Genomic DNA, 16,338 nt, shown 5'->3' with positions numbered 1-16,338 from the left:
GTGCACGTACCTCCTACAGCATTCAGTTTTCTGCTGTCCACCGTAGAAGATGTATATAACGGCATTTTTGGGGTTAATCTTCATGAGCTACTTAAATATTAACACAAAAAATGTTATTTCTTAGTGTGGTCTCTAGCATTGGCGAATAACAGAACTTTTGCAACACGACTTACGACAGTTTACAATTGCTTAATGACTGCTTTGCAAACAATTGCCGCTGTTAGTGAAACAATGAATTCTCAATTTTGTTCAAAATTTCCTTGTGAGAGCAAAAACTGTTTGCGACAAGTAAAACTATTTGCGAACATGTTTGTAACCTTTTACAAACCCTGATGAAACCAAAATTCACTGTGTCTGCAAGCATTCGCAGCTCACTGAGATTCAGGCTTAACATTCCATTTCATTTTAAATGACACTTTTACTGGCATATATTGTTCATGTTTTTTTAAACTGGAATTTACTAGTAAAAAAAAAATCTACATAAAATCTACGAACAGTATACAATTAAAATGCATATACAAATGTATAAAATACAAATAAACTAAGCACACCCAAACTCCCTTACAAGCACCTTACCCAGTTACAGTATGAGTCCCTATGTGAAGAAATACCATTAATCAAATTAAGTCCATCAGTTTCTTTAAAATGCAATCATGCTGCATTTGGGGAAAATGCATTAACTCCATAGATATGGGCACTTTACCCTATTTTGCCGGTCTGTCCGCCATCTGTGAACTGCTGTCAACACAATTACCGTCGGTCACCAGACTACGGAGCCCGCCAGGGGGCGACACAAGAATATTTAAGATTGCGTTATTATGCAGTAGAATTGCGTTTTATTGCAAAATGTTTGCATTATAGCAAAATAAGATTTCCGTTTTATTGTGTTATTTTGCACTAAAATATTTATTGCAAAATATTGCAATGTTATTTTAGGAGGAGAACAAAATAATTCCACTTCCGGGTTGTAGCTTTAAGTGTACAGCGGCGCTGGCGTGAACATGAATGATGGTTTGAAGAGATTTTTACACGATACAGATGTCCCAGACCAGGACATACTTAGCATGCAAAGGGATAAAGTATGTACTAAATGTTAACAGTTAGTTACCCAAACAAAATTGCCATCCAGCTTTTCCTTCGTCAGTGAAATGAGCATCCTGTGGTATAATCCATGCATTGAACCACTAGAGGGCAGACTATGCCTGCAAGTACAATGTTACTGCAACAAACTCACAAGAAAAGAAAAAAAGACTCTAAAGTGTTGCAGGCCGTTAATAAAGGTGAATCCGTGGTATCGCAGAAGAGAACAGTGGTCTTTCTTTTTAAAAGAACCCAACACAACATGTCAGTCGGTAGTTGACCCAGTTAGGGATGATTACAGGGATGGACGAAAACGCACTTCCATTCTTGCTTCGGCTGTCCTTTTAAAAACATGTATTGTCCTCTGTCCCCAAATTGGGCGGACGGACAGACCGTTCCTTCCCTGGGATGGAATGGCCATCTCTGTAATCCCACATAATCTGAATTTGGGGAACCAACAATGACAACACTCCATGTTGCAGTTTTATGGGTTTTATGTTTTGTCCTCCTTTGTCTTTTTTTCTGTCCATTTTAAATCTTGACAAGTGTTGCAGATAAAGAGACTATTTTTGTGTTGTCAGCTCAGATGAATGGCACAGTCATCACTAGAGCAGCCTGAATCCAGGGGCGCTAAAGAGAGACACAGAATAAAGAAAGGAGAGAGAGCATGCTATAGATAGTGCTGGGTGTGGTTAATTTTCTTTCTTTTCTGACATATTTATTGTCTTTATAACGGCTTTATTCCCACTGTCTTGATTAATGTAGTTAACGAAAACATTCATTCATTCAACAAAGCATTGAACAGCCTGTCCTAATAAATAAATAAAATAAATAAATACAATCCCAATTTATTTAAAGCAGAAATTTCATCTGTCCATAATATTGTCAAAATAATCTCGATATTCCGCATACTTACATATAAAAAGGCAATCCTAATGAGGACTTTGAATTAATGAAACTTTGTTCATGAGGTAATAAATGTTACCACGTTAACTGTAAAATTTGAAGTGGCAGTCATTTGCCAGACTTGGAAATACACTTTATTTGATGTATAAAAATTACAATATTAATAGCAATAACAACAATATATTATATTATAATCATAATCTTACTGATCAGTACTGATCAGTGAATTTGACTTATGGGAGTAAAGTTTCTTTGCCAGTCACAATAAATGTACACTTTGCTGGAACAAGCATGCCAAATTAATTATTTTGAGCACAACACACAACCCTGTTCTGCCAATCATGAATAAATGACATGGGAATGATACGGTGCTTTTAAAATCCAACTTTGAGAGACACTTTTAAATGTTTGGGTTTTAGCTCTCCAAAATGATGACATGCACACAATTACAAGCACACAGTAATAATTATACGAAATAAATCATAATTAAAAAGTCAAATCAGGCATCAGTTTTTCATGGTCCAATAGGCACTTTTAAAAGCAAAACAAACAAAAACAAATAATGAAACCATCCTGGACAAAGAAAGCATTTGCGTGCAAATAATTTAAAAGACTGCTCACAATATTATGTCCCGTTTACAATATATTACTCATCTATTAACATGCTATTTCATATAATTCATATTGCTATAGCATGCAATTATATTACGCTTTATATAAACATTGAAAGAAGAAAAGATCAGTTGCTGTTTTTTGCTGATAATGTAATTTCATTTTTGGAATTCCATTTGTGGCATATTTGTCTTAATTTCATCCTAGCGGTATTCACTATACATACTGCTTTGGAGGTTCATATTTATAATGCATGTGAGAAAGTCAAGGCCGGTCGCTGGCTCTGTTCACAAAAAAGTAGTACTAGGCCAAAAATGCAGCAGAGGCGTAAGAGCTTGTTGATAGGCCCTGGTGCAATTTTTTTGGTGCCCGGACTCCTGCCAAAACACAAGCGCCCACACGCACACCCACTCGAGAGAACTACTATTGTCACCATGTATTTTTTTAGCGTGTCCAATTTGAATATTGTGATTTGTATATTGAATATTAACAATATCACAAAAAATGTTAAAATGTTATAGTCTGCTTTACAACCTTTAAATCTGTTTGAGTATATGCAAAAGGCAGAGCTGGGCATTGCTTGTTTCCCGTCTGCATATTTAATCGACCCATGGGGTCCCAGTCGGTCCGAGTCAGCCAAACGATGTTTAGATGCTGCTTCAATGCCGCTCCAGTGAAGCAGCTAGCTGGCGAGCTGGCGCTCGACGGAATTGCTAGCTTCTGCCTGGCTTTGATTAAAAACACAAGTCTAACTTAGTCAACAATTTGCCATCAACATGCCTCTCAAGACAACCAATTCAGGGTGTCCCCCGCCTACTGCCCGTTGACAGCTGGGATAGGCTCCAGCGCGCCCCGCGACCCTTGTGAGGATAAGCGGTATGGATAATGGATGGATGGATGCTTCTCAAGAGTGGTTTACAACTTCATTACACTTTTAAAACCTGAACATGATCATTTAACATGTATTTTATCAATTATCAATAGATATTAGTTACAGTGTTAAGACAAGCTCTTAATACCGAGGGTCAAGTTCACAAAGAATGAACTGCTGATAGCACCTTCAATTGCACTTAACTGGGAATTTGCTCCATCTTAACGTCCTATTCACAAAGGATAGTCCGCTTATTATATACTAGGGCAAGCACGCCCACAAAGTTGGGCAGCAGAGTGCAGTTTTCCCTAAATTGACCCCTGATTGCAATAAGCCACACATGGCAAAATATAAATGCTGGTTTTGTGCCAAGAATGTGGCAGAATAATGATAATTCAGGAGTGAATAAAGAAATTTTAAGAACACTCACTGGGGTGTTGACCAAGGAGGTGCAAACGGGACTGTCAAAAAACTGTTATCAGTCCTTACAAAAATACACGTACACATTTCTGATCATGCCTGCATACATCTCTGAAAATATCAACAATTGCTTCATTATTTTGGAATTCATGGACAAAAGCATTTTCCTTGTTAAGCGACATGAAGATGTAGTGAGCGTCTATTTAGAAGACGACGTTATACTGACCATAAAATTCAAAATACAGTGGCAATTGTTTTGATAGTTTCCCGAAGTTCACAGAAGAGTGCCAAGTTCACACCAGCTTTCTAAAGGTCTTATTTTTCTTCACTCGTGTGGCTATTAGCGCTGGTGTTAGTGAATTATCCATCCATCAATTTTCTTCTATTTAACGGGGTCTGGTTGTGGGTGCAGCAACTTAGCATGAAGCCCAGACGTCCCTGTCCCCAGCTCCTTCATCCAGGTCTTCCAGGGGGATGCCGAGGTGTTCCCAGGCCAGCTAGGAGACATGGGACCCTATTTTTGTGCCGGGTGCAAAGTGCAGTGTAACTTAGCACATGGGTGGAGTTTTCTTTCTTTTGGTATTTTTCTAGACTTTGCCCCAGTAGAACCTGGTGAAATGGGGCATCTGTGCAAAAATTGGGTTAATGAAATAACCCAACTGTTTTTAGAGTGTACAATACAATTTTATTTGTATAGCGCATTTCACAACAGCTAGAGCTGTAACAAAGCACTTTACATACAAACAACAAAATAGCCATAATACAACAAGTTTTCGTTGGATACCAAACATACTGAAATCAAACATATTTTCTCTCTGTAAGCAACCAGATTTATGTACAGTAGAAGCCTCTGAACATACACTAAATGGACAAGTGTTTTGTTTGGTTGCTGAGTTCATGCCTACCAGTGTTCCTCTGCACATACTTACTCCCCTTAAAATATCATTGCACAAGATAAAGGAAGGAGTCCACGGACACTATGCAGCAGTGATCCTAAACCAAATCTTTGTTGTTTTTATATTATTTTCAATTTCTTTATGCTCCCTCTTAGCAACAACCCCGCTCATCGGTATTATCTGGCTACTGATCCAGTGACAGGACAGCTTTATGTGTCGGACACCAACTCACGACGGATCTACAGACCAAAGAACCTCAGTGGTGCTCGGGACCTTATCAGTAAGTCCTTATTCTACTTGGCTCCTGACAGAGTGCTGTTTATATACACATCTATTGGGATGCTCTTCAAAATAATTTGTCTTTAGTTTAAGTTCAGTAATAAGAAACATAACATAATGACAAAAGGTATTAATTATTCTGACAAGTCAGATAACTTGTCCGCCGTGTTCACGTGTGTGTTTTAAGGTAATGGGGAGGTTGTGGCTGGTACTGGTGAACAATGTCCGCCATTTGATGACGCACGGTGTGGAGATGGAAGACAAGCTACGGAAGCTCAGTTACTGGGACCTAAAGGTACACACATACAATTTTATTTTTTTTAATTAAAACCTAAATAGATGAAGGTTATATCAGTTGTGGCTATTTTGCTGTTCATTGTATTTAATTTGGAGAAATTGGATCTGTACCAATTTTCAAATTGCCAGGACAAATTTCACTTCTTCATTGTTTCTACTCACCATTTGTACTGTCTGTTGTTTTTTAGTGTGTGAGGACAGAAATTCAAGTGGGATCAGGGGAGTGTCTTGAAAATTAAGTTAACCCTTTCCGGGACAGTGGTCACCACAGTGGACAGCTTTTCAAAAGTTGCTCTCTCATACATGAATGAATCCCCCCCAAAAATCCCAATGTAGGTTATCATAATTGGTACATGATAGGTTACGTTAAACGCGTATCAAGGTGCAAGGATCGAGCATCTTGGAGGTTCCACTGGCTAATTTAAATGGAGGAACGTCTGATGTATCTTGTGCGGAAGTGTTCTAGCTACTAAATGGTGACAAATGTAGGTCTTCAAATTAAATAATCAATCCATGTTTGTGTCATTCCTTGATTATTTTAGTTTGAATATACATATTTTGCTGAGTGTCTGTTCTGTTTGGGGCAGTACTTGATACCAGAATGACTTGATTTCACTGGCTCATGGTTACTATGCTGAACCAACGACCAATTTCTAAGGCTTATTTCTGAAATGCATTTGGCCACATAAAGAAAATAAAAAGGTTTTGATGGTTCTTCACAGTTTTTCGCATTCAACATAATATGAATAATATATCCAAATTTTTTTTTTTTTTTTTTTTTTTTTTTTTTTTTTTTACAAGTCATACCAAATATGCACTGCATGCATTTGGGGATGGACGGAGCCGGGGAGACGGGCTTGGGACAGACCAATAATGTGCGTCTTTGCATCTTCAGGGAGTCAAGGCACAAGTGCAGCATGTAATCAAATTATTTATTTTAAAAAACAATTAGGCTATACATGAACAAAGGAGTTTATTAGTGCAGTTTAATTTGATGCCACCTATGTTTAAGACTCCTGCTAATCGCCAATAGGCCCCCTGTGTCATGTGAGGATCGGGATTTGGACCCATACACAGATATGACACACAAGTTGAAGAGTAAAAAGTATTTATCAACAAAAATACAAAGTGACAACAGAGATCAAGACTGGAAGAGAGTTTGCATCCTCACTCAAAGACACTCACATTGTACTGACAATGTGTCAGCGTGTAACTCTAACTTTTAAACTGTAAGACTTCAGGTCTATATGACATAATAACGGACAAAGAATAAATGGACCATAACATCTGCAGAGCAACTGATACAACACGTAAACAACCAATCATAACAGTAACCCCCCTTCAAGAATCGGAAACACGGTAAAAAAACAAAAAAACAAAAACAAAAACAAAAAAACAATTACATTTAAGTTTAAAACAACTAGAATTAAAGTAACTAAACAGACACAAAAGAATCATGATGAAAACATGAAATTCTAAAGCAAAAACAAAATCAAGAACAGCTCGAAGAAGGCCAGACAAGAGCCAGAACCAGTCTGGCGGGCGACCCGGAGACCAGACGAGAGGGTCTTGGCGGGGCCAGTCCGGCGGGCGTCCAGGAGACCAGACAAAAACGTCTTGGCAGGACCAGTCTGGTGGGCAACCCAGAGACCAGGCGAGAGGGTCATGGCGGGGACAAGCAAGTGGCCCTCCCGAAGGCCAAACAAGAGGTTTTTCGCGGGGCCAGTCCGGTGGACGTCCAGGAGGCCTGACGAGAGGGTCATGGTAGGGCCAGTCCGGCGGGCGTCCAGGAGACCAGACGAGAAGGTCTTGGCAGGACCAGTCTGGTGGGCGACCCAGAGACCAGGCGAGAGGGTCATGGCGGGGACAAGCAAGTGGCCCTCCCGAAGGCCAGACAAGAGGTTTTTCGCGGGGCCAGTCCGGTGGTCATCCAGGAGGCCAAACGAGAATGTCTTGGGGCCAGTCCGGTGGGCGTCCAAGGGATCACACAGGGAATGAAGGCAGCCTCAGGCCTTGCGCGGGTGCAGCAGAATCCAAGAGCAGCCGCAGAGGTTGCGCCGCCAGAGCGGAGTCAGAGGGAAGCTGAAGGCCTTGTGCCGCTGGAGCAGAATCAAAGGGCAGCCAAAGGCCATGTGCCGCCGGAGCAGAATCAAAGGGCAGCTGCAGAAATTGAGCTGCCAGAGCCGTCGTAGCAGAATCAAAGGGCAACAGCAGAGGTTGTGCCACCAGAACAGAGTCAAAGGGCAGCCGAAGGCCTTGCGCCACTGGAGCAGAATCAGAGAGAAGCCGAAGGCCTTGCACCATCGTAACAGAATTCAAGGGCAGCCGCAGAGGTTGTACCGCCGGAACAGAGTCAGAGGGCATCCGAAGGCCTTGCGCCACCAGAGCAGAGTAAGAGGACAGCTGAAGACCTTGGGCCGCCGAAGCAGGATCGGAAGGAGGCTGCAAATCTTGCGCCGCTGCGGAAGAGTCAGAATCTGGTGGTGCTGAGGAGCTAGGATGGGGGCCTGCATTTGCTGAGGTGCCGGGAAGGGGGCCTGGCACTGCAGAAGAACCGGCATGGGAGCCTGTAGTTACCGAGGTGCCGGGAATAGGGCTTGGCACTCCAGAGGAGCCAGCATGAGAGCCTGTAGTTGCCGATGTGCCGGGAAGAGGGCGTGGCATACCAGAGGAGCCGGCATGAGAGCCTGTAGTTGCAGAGATGCCGGGTTCAGAGGAGCCAGCATGGAAGCCTGTAGTTGCCGAGGTGCCCGGAAGGGGGCCTGTCACTGCCGAGGCATCAGGATGGGGTCCAGCATTTGCTGAGGCACCGGAAAGGGGTCCTGGCACTGCAGAGGAGCCGGCATGGGTGCCTGTAGTTGCCGAGGTGCCGGGTTCAGAGGAGTCGGCATGGAAGCCTGCAGTTGCCGAGGTGCCCGGAAGGGGGCCTGTCACTGCCGAGGCATCGGGACGGGGTCCAGCATTTGCTGAGGCACCGGGAAGGGGTCCTGGCACTGCAGAGGAGCCGGCATGGGAGCCTGGAGTTGTCGAGGTGCCGGGAAGAGGGCTTGGCACTGCAGAGGAGCCAGCATGAGAGCCTGTAATTGCCGAGGTGCCGAGAAGAGGGCTTGGCATTGCAGAGGAGCTGGCATGAGAGCCTGTAGTTGCCGAGGTGCCGGGAAGAGGGCATGGCACTGCTGAGGCACCGGGTGCAGAGGAGCCGGCAGGGGAGCCTGGAAATGTTGAGGTGCTGGGAAGAGGGTCTGGCACTGCTGAGGCACTGGGTGCAGAGGAGCCGGCATGGGAGCCTGTAGTTACCAAGGTGCCGGGAAGAGGGCTTGGCACTGCAGAGGAGCCGGCATGAGAGCCTGTATTTGCCGAGATGCCGGGAAGAGGGCATGGCACTGCCGAGGCACCGAGTGCAGAGGAGTCGGCATGGGAGCCTGTAGTTGCCAGGGTTCCTGGAAGGGGGCCTGGCACTGCCAAGGCATCGGGGCTGGGGCCGGCATTTGCTGAAGTGCCGGGAAGGGGCCCTGGCTCATCAGCCTGCCACCATAGAGGTTGGGACGCACACGAGACACGAGGGATTGGGAGTACAGATAGTGAGGAATGTAAACTAGAAGAAACATGATGAACGGGACTAGGTGAAGAAGTACGCAGTGAACGAGGTGTCGAAAAAGGCGGGGAGTGTAGTGGCTTGGGTAAAGGTTCGTAATGACGTGACTTGGAAAAAGCTGAGGCGCAACCAGAATCTCTACTCGGACCCCGCGGGGGTCCCATGTAAATCGCACACCGGGCACCCAAGCCAGGGTCTGATGGAAAGTGTTCACTAAGGAATCACTAAAGTGGACATTAAGGAGTCATCATCAGAAAAACGTGACAAAAACTGACTAGGGCTTGAAAAAGCAGGAAGCCCAAATTCAATATCAGTATCAGAATCACAAAGGAGATTAAACACATCATGGCTATCTTCACAGTCAGAAAAATATGAGTCTAGAACAAAACATCGGGTGTTAAACTAGAAGGGGACTGTACAATTTTAGAACAAGTAGATGGCAAAGATGAGAGAGACATGGAAGAAAGGAGAGTGCTTACACAAAGGGTTTGGGGGTGGTCAGCAGGCTGAGGGCGGTTGAAGGCAGACCGGGACTTGCGACGGCTTGAGCGACCCATCGTGGAGGATCGACACGAGAGGTTCCCAATGAAAAGGCAAAGCAGCACCCTGTGAGACAATCACTACCTGATTGGAGGTGGAGGGATGTTTAGGAGCAGGTGGTTCTGTCTTCGGCTTGAGGGATTGTGTCTGAGTCTGCTGGGTCCATGACTGGTCAGTACGTTCTGTCATGTGAGGATCGGGATTTGGACCCATACGCAGATATGACACCAAAGTTGAAGAGTAAAAAGTCTTTATCCACAAAAATACAAAGTAACAACAGAGATCAGGACTGGAAGAGAGTTGGCATCCTCACTCAAAGAAGGTGTGTAACTCAAAACTTTTAAACTGTAAGACTTCAGGTCTATATGACATAATAAAGAACAAAGAATAAATGGACCATAACATCTGCAGAGTAACTGATACAACACGTAAACAACCAATCATAACAGCCTGACTGGCCAAGCCTATTTCTTTGTGAATGCCCGGAAGGGGGCCTGTCACTGCCGTATAAACACTGAATATTGAGATGTTTTTCTTTAATATGAGCTTTTTTTTTTCATTAATAATACCATGAGCTTTTATACACTATCATGAGCTTTTTATTTTCACCAACTTCCCCACAATATGGTGATAATTATCGCATCGTGAAGTTCATATCGTGATATTACAGTATCATGGCATCCCTACTACGATTGTCAGAAGGAGATATTTCAGGGCTAATTATCCTGCGGCGTGAACCAGGTTTACCACACAGACAGACTGAAAGAAAGCCTGGAACTAAATACAAACAACAAATATAAACCTGCCACAACAAGACAGGAGTGGCTGGAAGGAGCTGATGATGATGGTGATGGTTCACATACATAAAGTCATAGAGATAAAGACAACAAATGATGACGGTCGAAATGTTAGAGTATATGCTGTGTTTTGGTGATGTGTTTTTTCCTACTCTATATAGGGATTGCAGTTGACAAAAATGGTTTGATCTACTTTGTGGATGGGACGATGATCAGAAAAGTGGACCGCAATGGGATCATCTCCACAGTGCTGGGAAGCAATGATTTGACATCCGCACGACCTCTGACTTGTGATACCAGCATGCACATTAGACAGGTAACATTAAATGTCCTTACTTCTCTACGTACTGTACTTTGTTACATAAACATCTAAATGTTTAAATTCCTCTATGGACCAAAAAAGGTATGGCAATTGACACTGGTTGCACACGAGATGCATAGGACATTTCCCGGTTGCTAATATGGCTTGCATTAAAAAAGCTCATGGACATGACACTTATACTTTCCAGTGTAATGCACAATAGGTCAAGAAGCACTGTTTTCCTTTTTTTTGGCCTGAAAATGTTTTTTTTGTCACATTCTCTCAAACAGTATTTGGTGTGGGATGCTTTGAAAATATTGGTAACCTGGGAAACCAGTTGTGACCTCTATCTTTCATTTGTGGAATAAAAATGAACAGGTTATTTTCACAACCTTTTAAATTAAAAAATGACTTATGGAATATTAGATTTTCAATTAAACTTAATCCAACCATTACCTTCTTGTTCAGTGCAGAAGTTCAGAACTCTGGACTATCAGTTAATTGCAGGGCTGATACATAGATAACTTTTCACATTTGCTAAACTTGCATGGTTTTGATGGACTTTAATCTTTGGGAGGGATACAGAGCACCTTGGAGATAACCCATGCGGGCACAGAGTGAAACTGCAAACTCCTCTCTTGCATTCAAAACTTTCAAAGGAACACCCTCAGTAATGACATATTTGCTCTGTATAATTTATTTGGTTGTTAGTAACACAACTATAAAATAAAATGATGGAAAATAATTTCCATTTAAAAACATTTTGTAGAAACTTTATTTCCATGTACGCCGCCATTGTCGCAATGCATTCTCAACTGTATTTATGAAGCAATTTAAGACAAGGATTTAAGACAGAATTTCTAGGCGCAGCCGAGGTGTCGAGGGGGTCCGGTTTGGTGGCCTCAGTATTGCATCTCTGCTTTTTGCTTCTTCAAACCGCGATCTCCAACTCTCACTGGAACGGTTCGCAGCCGAGTGTGAAGCGGTCGGAATGAAAATCAGCACCTCCAAATCTGAGACCATGGTCCTCAGTCGGAAAAGGGTAGTGTGCCCTCTCCAGGTCGGGGATGGGATTCTGCCCCAAGTGGAGGAGTTCAAGTATCTTGGGGTCTTGTTCACGAGTGAGGGTAAGATGGAATGGGAGATCGACAGGCAGATCGGTGCAGCATCTGCTGTGATGCGGACCCTGTATCGGTCTGTCGTGGTGAAGAAGGAGCTCAGCCGAAAGGCGAAGCTCTCAATTTACCGGTCGATCTACGTTCCTACTCTCACCTATGGTCATGAGCTGTAGGTCATGACCGAAAGAACAAGATCTCGGATACTAGCGGCCGAAATGGGTTTCCTTCGCAGTGTGTCCGGGCTCTCCCTTAGAGAAAGGGTGAGAAGTTCGGCCATCCGGGAGGGACTCAGAGTCGAGCCGCTGCTCCTCCGCGTTGAGAGGAGCCAGTTGAGGTGGCTCGGGCGTCTGATTAGAATGCCTCCTGGACGCCTCCCTGGTGAGGTGTTCCAGGCATGTCCCATCGGCAGGAGACCCCGAGGACGACCCAGAACACGCTGGAGAGACTATGTCTCCCGGCTTGCCTGGGAACGCCTTGGGATCCCTCCGTAAGAGCTGGAAGATGTTGTTGGGGAGAGGGAAGTCTGGGCTTCCCTGCTGAAGCTGCTGACTCCGCGACCCGACTTCAGATAAGCGGGAGATAATGGTTGGATGGATTTAAGACAACCACCGCTGTATGAGTCCGCCTGGCTGTGCTCTGGTCGTGTCTGGCTATAATTTATGGTTAAAATCAAATGCAGTGCCAACTACATTTCCTCACAAGGAGCCTAAATGCCCACGTATGACGAGTGAAAGCCGTGGTAAAAGATGCGAAATGACAGAAAGTGTGCTGGGAGGACTTTCTTCAGTAGCTCCAGCTGCCGATGACCCCCGGACACCAGGCACGAAATTGCAATGAAGGCCAAAAAAACAACGCTAACTGCCAAACAAGCAGTCTGACATCTATCTGTGAGTCTACATTGTTCACCGCTTCGCTTACTTGGTCGGCAATAAAACAGCTGCCACAAAGACACCACCGAAAATGACAATTCTACCTACTGTGTTTTGCATGTTTTAGCACAGTTTTCACTCCAAATCCAGGGCTGCAGTGTATTTTGAGCTCCGTGACATTAGTGCACAATTCCTCATCAATGTAGAAGTATAATTTGCCACCGCGCTTTGACTTCCCAATAGTTCCGTGATGAGGTCCGTCCTGGAATCCCTTCCTACCCATCAAGACGTCCTTCCACTGCCTAGTCGGCTTGCGGGTTAGGGTTAGGTATTTTGGCAGAACAGGCTGCTAAATCAAGCAAGTCTTCTGTGAGGTCGCCAAAAACGGACGAAAATGACATAAATAAAGACAACAAAGATAGGAATCACCGAGGCGACCACTCACGTTCGTGCCATCTTGGTAAAAAGATGTAAACTTGCTCAAAAAGGTATAACAACCAAATATATCATACAGAGCAAACATGTCATTAGAGTCTGGGATCCTTTTACGCTGTGCGGTGACAGATGGTGAACACTGCTCCACTGTGCTACATTAACAATGACTCTAGTCCAGGGGTGCCCAAGTCCGGTCCTTCAAATGATCAGCCCATCAGCAAGCTTTGCAGAAGGGATAACGACCCTGATTATTTGAATCAGGTGTGTTGGAGGAGGGAAACATGTAAAACAGGCTGGATGAGGGATCTGGAGGACCAGATGTGGGTTAGCCCTGCTCTTTACATACTGTGTAACAAGGAAGAACGTGTCCTAAAAGGATTATAGTTTGTCTTGGATAAAACTCTCCATCTTGACATCTCTACAACCAGGTTCGTTTGGAGTGGCCCACCGATCTCGCAATCAGTCCCATGGACAACTCCATCTATGTTTTGGACAACAATGTGGTGCTGCAGATCACTGAAAATAGACAGGTAATGTCTTCATGTACATTCAAAATACTTTGTTACATATTGTGTGCTGCCTTTTCCTTTCCTACTCAGGTTAAAAGAAAAGACCAACATTATTCATTTATTTCATTCAATAATTTGATAAAGGAATACTGTTTGTGTGTGTTCAGGTTCGTATTGTGGCAGGCCGTCCCATGCACTGCCAAGTACCTGGTATTGAATACACAATGGGAAAGAGAGCCGTTCAGACCATGCTAGAGGGAGCAACAGCCATTACTTTGTCCTACAATGGGATTCTGTACATCACAGAGACAGACGAGAAAAAAATCCATCGCATTCGACAGGTAATCATTATGCCACATTCAGGGGCTTCGATCTGGGAGGAGGGCAGAGATTATCTTGAGGCCCCATTGCCCCAAGCATGTTACGGGGGCCTTGTGAAACTCCCCAGGTTGACACACTAGTTAAATTTTTTTTCGATTGGTCAGGTATCTGTCCGCACATACGTGTGTGTGTGTCTGTGTGTGTGTGGGGGGGTGTGTGTGCGGGTGTGTGTGCGCGTGCGTGTGTGTGCGTGCGTGTGTCTTTGTATTCATTTCATTGATATTATTTTCAGTTGTGCTATCTTCTCTCTGAAGAGACTTTTATGTCCTCCCCACTATTTTAACTGCTTGTTCCTAGGTGTCCACTGATGGAGAAATGACCTACCTTGCCGGAGCGCCAGCTGATTGTGATTGCAAGGTAGTTAAATCACTCAATTTCTTATTTCGTACATATCCGCTGCTGTTGCTGTACATGTAACCCCCAAAAAGCCTTAAGGTCTAGATAGACCAAAACAACGTTGGCCAACAATGACAGACGCTTACCCCCTGTGGTGTCCGGCCGGCTGTCGGCACGTCACGCTGGACAAACACACCGCAACGTCAGACAGCGACACTGACCATTAAAGTGCCTTCTGCGCATGCATAAGATGTAATACCTTTCCATACCATCGGCGGCGGTAGTCACTATTTTTCATTGTTAGAAAAATCCAACCGGAAAGTTGTTGGCCGGTGGCAGATTATAAAAACGTAAACAATGCATTCAGCTATATTCTTCGCTCATGATGAACTCCCACGCGAAGTAAACCATCACATTCTTGACACGGTATTGTGAAATATTTAAATTGTCAACCCTCGCTCTTGTACTTGTAAGAAGATTAAGGCAGCGGAGGCGTGCTCACTGTTTTTCCGCATTTGTCACTTCCCGTTGGTGCTCCAAGCGCTGATTTGCTAGCTAACAGCCAATCAGAGTGACCAAATGTCATGACTGGCGACGCCGATTCAACATGCGTAAACGCCCCCCAGACGCCTACTGACGAGTTACGACACTACGACGCTGGCCGCTTCACCAATCAGACGGCATATTCAGACGCCACGACGCTTCACGACCTCCGGCGTCGGTTTGGTCTATCTAGGCCTTTAGTTGTAGTGTTTATGCTAATCGTCTGTCTCACTTATCTACCTCCTGCAGAATGATGCCAACTGTGACTGTTACCAAACAGGAGACGGTTATGCAAAAGATGCAAGACTTAATTGTCCTTCTTCTTTGGTGGTGTCCCCGGATGGAACACTGTATGTGGCCGATCTAGGAAATATCCGCATTCGAGCAATCCGGCGCAACCAACCACTTACCGGTATGTAGTAATTTGATTGAGTTTAAATTGTTGGCTGGACATGCATAGTCCAATGTAGCACCACGGTAGATGCCATTATATTGTATAATGTTGATACCTCGAGTGTGTGGAACACACGCTTTAATTTGATCCAAATAGCGTTGTGCATTAACCAATCCCTTAAACTTAATTAAGGTCAAGTGTTCAAAATAAACAAATATGTGTGTGTCCTCAGGCTCTTTGGCATCTGGTCCCGGCTCCTATGAAGTGGCCTCGCCAGCCTCCCAGGAGCTCTATGTGTTTGACTTAAATGGAACTCACCAATTCACACTATCCCTGGTCACCGGAGACTATAAATATAATTTCAGTTACAGGTCGGTGTGGATAATGAAATTTTTAAACTTTTACTCCCCATCTTTCCACCTATCAGTCACACAATTGACCATTTTGATTTATTTCTGACAGCAATGAGGAGGATTTAACAGCAGTGACTGACAGCAGCGGCAACACCCTCCGCATACGTAGAGATACCAACAGGATGCCTGTACGTGCGGTTGCTCCAGACAACCAAGTGAGTTCAGACCTAACACAAAGATAAACTACTCAACTGTGTTAAGAAATATCAGTAGGATACTGGATCTGGCTATGAAACTGTACCAAGAAATGGAAAAATAACAAAACCCATGGTTGCCTGTTCCCATGCTTCTATGTATAGGTCATCTGGCTGACCATCGGAACAAATGGGGGTCTGAAGTCTCTCACAGCTCAGGGTCAAGAGCTGGTCTTGTTTAGTTACCATGGCAACAGTGGCTTACTAGCAACCAAAAGCATCCAAATCGGCTGGACTACTTTCTATGAGTGAGTAAAATCAGTATTACTATTGGTATCACTTATTAATATGTAGTGCATTACATACCACATATGGTGAACACGTGGAAAAACGGCATAAATTCCCATTAAATATCCATCCATCCATTATCGATACCGCTTATCCTCACAAGGGTCGCGGGGCATGCTGGAGCCTATCCCAGCTGTCTTCGGGCAGTAAGCGGGGGACACCCTGAATTGGTTGCCAGCCAATCGCAGGGCACACAGAGACAAACATCCGCACTCACAATCACACCTCGGGTTTTTTCAATTTAGAGAGTCCAATCAACTTACC

The 16,338-nt window shown here is 44.2% G+C and overlaps 2 protein-coding genes across 8 annotated transcripts in view; one reads left to right on the top strand and one right to left on the bottom strand.

Annotated features, from left to right (window-relative positions):
• Positions 1 to 16,338, top strand: part of tenm3 (teneurin transmembrane protein 3) — a 390,360-nt gene that overhangs the window by 323,903 nt on the left and 50,119 nt on the right. For all 7 annotated transcript variants that reach the window (XM_086034264.1, XM_086034268.1, XM_086034265.1 and 4 more), the window contains 10 exons: positions 4,941 to 5,065; positions 5,252 to 5,359; positions 10,455 to 10,609; positions 13,445 to 13,546; positions 13,693 to 13,866; positions 14,204 to 14,263; positions 15,035 to 15,197; positions 15,412 to 15,550; positions 15,642 to 15,747; positions 15,892 to 16,034. In XM_086034264.1, coding sequence (XP_085890390.1) covers positions 4,941 to 5,065; positions 5,252 to 5,359; positions 10,455 to 10,609; positions 13,445 to 13,546; positions 13,693 to 13,866; positions 14,204 to 14,263; positions 15,035 to 15,197; positions 15,412 to 15,550; positions 15,642 to 15,747; positions 15,892 to 16,034 — 1,275 coding nt within the window. The remainder of the gene's footprint in view (positions 1 to 4,940; positions 5,066 to 5,251; positions 5,360 to 10,454; positions 10,610 to 13,444; positions 13,547 to 13,692; positions 13,867 to 14,203; positions 14,264 to 15,034; positions 15,198 to 15,411; positions 15,551 to 15,641; positions 15,748 to 15,891; positions 16,035 to 16,338) is intronic.
• LOC147145451 (uncharacterized) lies at positions 6,453 to 10,325 on the bottom strand. The gene is made up of 2 exons (XM_086033770.1): positions 9,436 to 10,325; positions 6,453 to 8,886 (listed from the first exon to the last, which is right to left on the bottom strand). Exons 1-2 carry the CDS (start codon positions 9,511 to 9,513, stop codon positions 7,345 to 7,347), a joined length of 1,620 nt encoding a protein of 539 aa, XP_085889896.1. The 5' UTR covers positions 9,514 to 10,325; the 3' UTR covers positions 6,453 to 7,344.

Source organism: Filicampus tigris, chromosome 6, assembly GCF_054856515.1.
Source record: "Filicampus tigris isolate MCC_2025a chromosome 6, RoL_Ftig_1.0, whole genome shotgun sequence".
In the NCBI taxonomy this organism is placed as follows: domain Eukaryota; kingdom Metazoa; phylum Chordata; class Actinopteri; order Syngnathiformes; family Syngnathidae; genus Filicampus; species Filicampus tigris.
Note: the sequence above shows the minus strand (reverse complement) of the source record. Positions and strands in the feature narration are given on the sequence as shown.

What these genes read in the sequence shown, in the direction of transcription:
- LOC147145451 (XM_086033770.1), bottom strand. Translation starts at nt 9,513, where the DNA reads ATGGGTCGCTCAAGCCGTCGCAAGTCCCGGTCTGCCTTCAACCGCCCT. An exon ending in ACCACCCCCAAACCCTTTGT is followed by an intron (nt 8,887 to 9,435) that starts GTAAGCACTCTC and finishes CTATGGTGGCAG; the next exon opens with GCTGATGAGCCAGGGCCCCT.